At 37.9% G+C, this 4,196-nt stretch overlaps 1 protein-coding gene across 1 annotated transcript in view; it reads right to left on the minus strand.

Annotated features, from left to right (window-relative positions):
* LOC106106912 overlaps window positions 1-1,691 on the minus strand; it is a 16,349-nt gene extending 14,658 nt beyond the window's left edge. The window contains exons 1-2 of the mRNA XM_013287571.1: window positions 1,525-1,691; window positions 5-187 (exon numbers count right to left, since the gene is read on the minus strand). Coding sequence (XP_013143025.1) covers window positions 5-187; window positions 1,525-1,671 — 330 coding nt within the window. The 5' untranslated portion in view covers window positions 1,672-1,691. The remainder of the gene's footprint in view (window positions 1-4; window positions 188-1,524) is intronic.
* Window positions 1,692-4,196: the final 2,505 nt, after the last annotated feature.

Below are 4,196 nucleotides of genomic sequence, written 5' to 3' on the forward strand. Positions count from 1 at the left end.
ATACGCACTGCTGTACTTTAAAGGCGGGGTCGAACTGGTTGTGATCGTAAGGCCGCCGCGGGCGCAGGCAGGGGCACACGCGCCGAGACACCTGGCAGATGCTCACCACGCACACCAGGCAGTGCACCACCGCCACGATCAGCACTGCGATGTTCGCCAACACCGGGCTCCATGCTTGCATTTCATCCTGAACAATGAAATGAATTTGAATTTCACCATTACAAAAACATGTTACTTCTACGGAATCATTAGAATATATTTAATTTTAGCACATCGCAGCAATATAAATCTACAAAGTCCGTTAAGTTTAAGGTATTTTATACAAATGCGACTATATATATCGTCATTTATATTTCCATTTGAACCGCATAGTTAAGCATCAAAAACAAAAGCTTTGAGCATTCTATATCAGTTTGCGCGCCGTAGCGGGCACTGTTTCGCAGCAAAGCGCTATTGTAAGTCGACTTATCACATTTATGAGATAACCGTTAAACAGTTAGCTAAGTGGTATTGTCATAAGCGTGTAGCTTGCGGAGTGCACCAGACGTTCCCAGGCTAACTCGCTAACGGTACACGCGGCTAGCATCAGGTTTGCACATGCGAAAACTGATGTATGCTCACAGATAACGAGGAATTTAACAAAACATTGACGATGTAAACTATGAACTATCTAGTTATGATATAGTTACTAGTTTAGTTTAGTTTTTTAACACAAAAATAGTATACAAGAAAACGTTTTATTATAGGGTTGCTACCTCTCCTGCTATCAGATACTTAAACTTATTATAGGATTCGTTTATATTATTCGAACACGTAAATATAAAATTATAGTTATACTGGTAAATGTTGCAAGGGCGCAACAAATGATCAAGCACAGGTCACGACAATGTTTAAGATGTTCATATGTTATTTTCCCACACGCGCCGGTCAAGGCTCCCGCTCGGTACATCTGCGCATCTGCGCTCATAGCACGGCTATACGAGTATTACACTGCTATGACCATCATGTTAACTCAACTACGGATTATAACATAACCTTGTAACTACATCGCAATACATACAAACTTTTACGAATGATGCATGCTAACATTTTGTAAGATGCAACTTTTTTTATACTTCGCATATTTACGAATTGATAAAACAATAAGTACTAAGTGTTTAACTTTGTTTATTACAGTTAAAGTGAATAATTGTCTTCTTAAATATGTACCTAATGGTAACCCTAACCCCCCACAGGCTGCTCAATTAAGCGAGATGGCGGACTACGTCTTAGCGCGTGATTTGTTCTGATTACCCTAATTTGACAAGTGCGGTGCCATGATGTAAATGTCGTGGCGTTCTCCCGCACGACACACCTCGTTACGTTAACCCAGAAAATAGTATACTAATTGAGACTTTAATTTGTTTAATAAAGATTTAGTTATGAAATTCAAATTGTATGCGAATTCATGTACGTGTACTAAGGTGCTCGGGTAAGTTAGGGGTGATTAGTACTAGTAACACTAGAGCTAGTATTGTGACTAACCTGGAAGGTGGTGTGCTGAGGAGGCTGTCTTGCGGCGTCGCGCTGCAGTCCAGTGGCGGCCAGCACGGCAGCACTATTGCCGCTGGCCAAACACAACAACGATAGCGCCAGGAACGACGTTACCAGTGGTCCACTCCTATACAACATGGAATTAAACAATGACCAAATGAAACAGGCCAACTGCATATTGTAGATTATAAATATCTGTAGAGTTTCTGTTCATAGTTTTTTAGTTTCCTATAACTGACAAGTTCTAGGATATATTAATTAATGACGTAGTATTTAAATAGTGATGTGTGGCGAGTGTGGCGAGTGTGTCCGCGACCGCAGAGTTATGTTATCAGTCGTGCTCGTGCATAGCAATTTGAGATATTGATCCCGCAATGCTTTCACTGCCGCTCGCTTTTATCATATTTATGCCGCCTAATTACACTAATTACACATCGGGAAATTAGAAAGAAAATAGATTGATGAAGTAAGATTGCTCAGTATGACAGCGTTTACTTACGTAATATAAGCATAATTTACAAATCTATAATTAATTTTATAAAGAGGAAAGATTTGTATTTTTGTATGAATGAAATAACTCAAATACTACTGGACCGATTTCAAAAATTCTTTCACCATTCGAAAGCTACGTTATCGCTGAGTAACCAAGGATATGTTTTTACTAGTTTTTTTTTTATTACGCGCGGGCAAGTCGCGAGCTAGTTATACATAAGCATGAAGTTGGGTTCAATAAACACTACTGGTCGACGCAAACAAAATTTAAGTAAATTATTCACATTTTGATATTTTTTGGAGTTGCTTATACGTGTCTTAACACTTAAGTACCAAGATAATGTATTATTGCTGAGTAAACCTTACTATGGTTTTATCAGAATAGATGACAATTTCCGTATGTTGGAGTATCCGCACGTCGCATACGGCAGTCAGAGAAACTGCAGTGAAAGCAGAACAAGTGCTGACGCGCCTGTCAGCCCACACTACTCGACTCGCTACGTTATTTACTTCACTACGGACACTTTATTATAAACACATCAGTAGAGTACAACACTATATAAATCCCAACTAAAGCTTTTATAAAAATCTTTAAATGTTAAATTATTTAAACTTTCGTGAGACATTTTATAATTAATTATTTAACGGCTTACTCACGTCATACTTTTTTCCGGTGACGGCACCGACCAGTTTCAGACCCTGCGGGGGTCCTTCTTCAGGGTGAGGGTTAAAGATGTTGTATCGTGGTCGCGTCGCGCATCGCACTATGCTTTAAATGTTACCTAATTTGAGCACTCTATCAGATTGCAAAGAACATCCTCTCATTTGTATACTAGCTTTCGCCCGCGACTCAGTCGTGGTGGAATTTAAAAAAAAAAGTATGTAGCCTCTGTTCTTCACGACTATCCTCTACATCTAAGCCAAATTTCATCGATATCCGTTCAGCATTTTAAGCCACAAACTCTAACAAACATTCCATTCATCCATCTAAACTTTCTCATTTACTTATAATATTAGTATGTTTAATGCGTAATGTTGTAATTACTTCTTTTATTATATAAAGTAAATATAACTGTGTTAAAAGAACGACAGTCTGTAGATATACATATGTATATTACACATATGTGTATTTACATAAAAAACTAAATAACGCTAGCTCGGTAGGAAATGGTAAAGCACGCGAGTGGCGCCGCGCACGGGGAAATGCAATCAACAGCTTTCTTTGTCTATATTTGTCATTAGTCGTATTTGTCTATTTATTATTAAATCGACTAAAGTGTTTGTAAATAACTTATCAATTACTTTATTTCAAGATTTAATATGTCGCAATATTTAAATATGTAACAAAACGTGCTAGAACGTTAATAAAATTTAATTTAATTCAATTCATTTATTCTACTGTTTTAGGGCGATTGATTTCTTACTCCCATTGAATGTAGTTAACTAAAATAATTATCGGGTCTATTAAGTATTATCGCGTTCGCATAACATAAAAACCGTATTTGTTAATACATAAACAAGCGTCGCATTAGAGGACGGCCGGTCGCCGGCTCTCAGGACAGCACGTAGCAAATAGTACTTACTTCCGCATTGCTGACTCTAGTTGTAGTCATGTAAACAATAGTCACAAAGATCACGGAGGTTACGACTAGCCTTACAAGTCCAAGAATAAATCACTACTTGAAATCTAACAACATTGTATAGAGTAACTGGGTAGTCGTAAACAACTACTATTATTCCTTAAGTAAAGAAGCGCAATTAAACAATAAGCTAGCCGGATTTTAACAAACTACATAGTTAAGTTAAAGCAAAGAGAACGTTCCGAAAGAAGATATAGACAAATTCCCGACTTAATGTTATACAAACGCAATATAGTTTCTGAGATGGCTTCTTGCCTGTTCTCCAACAAAAGTTTACTTCTCTCTATGCAATGTAATATACGAGTAGTACATGTCGATAAACAAACGTAATGACCAACGCATAAAGATCGATCCTAAATTGTTCAGATAAATAAGTAGCTAATGTTAGAAAACTTGAGACATTTTCTAATGTCATAACTCATTTGTAGAAAGCAATGTAAGCGAGTGTTTACATCAATCGCAACTTAATCGCCGCCAAGTTTCCACACGCGGCCGCGAGCGTTGTGCAACACGTTGCAGCGCGCACTGCAG

This window comes from Papilio polytes, unplaced genomic scaffold (assembly GCF_000836215.1).
Source record: "Papilio polytes unplaced genomic scaffold, Ppol_1.0 DF822067.1, whole genome shotgun sequence".
Taxonomy (NCBI): domain Eukaryota; kingdom Metazoa; phylum Arthropoda; class Insecta; order Lepidoptera; family Papilionidae; genus Papilio; species Papilio polytes.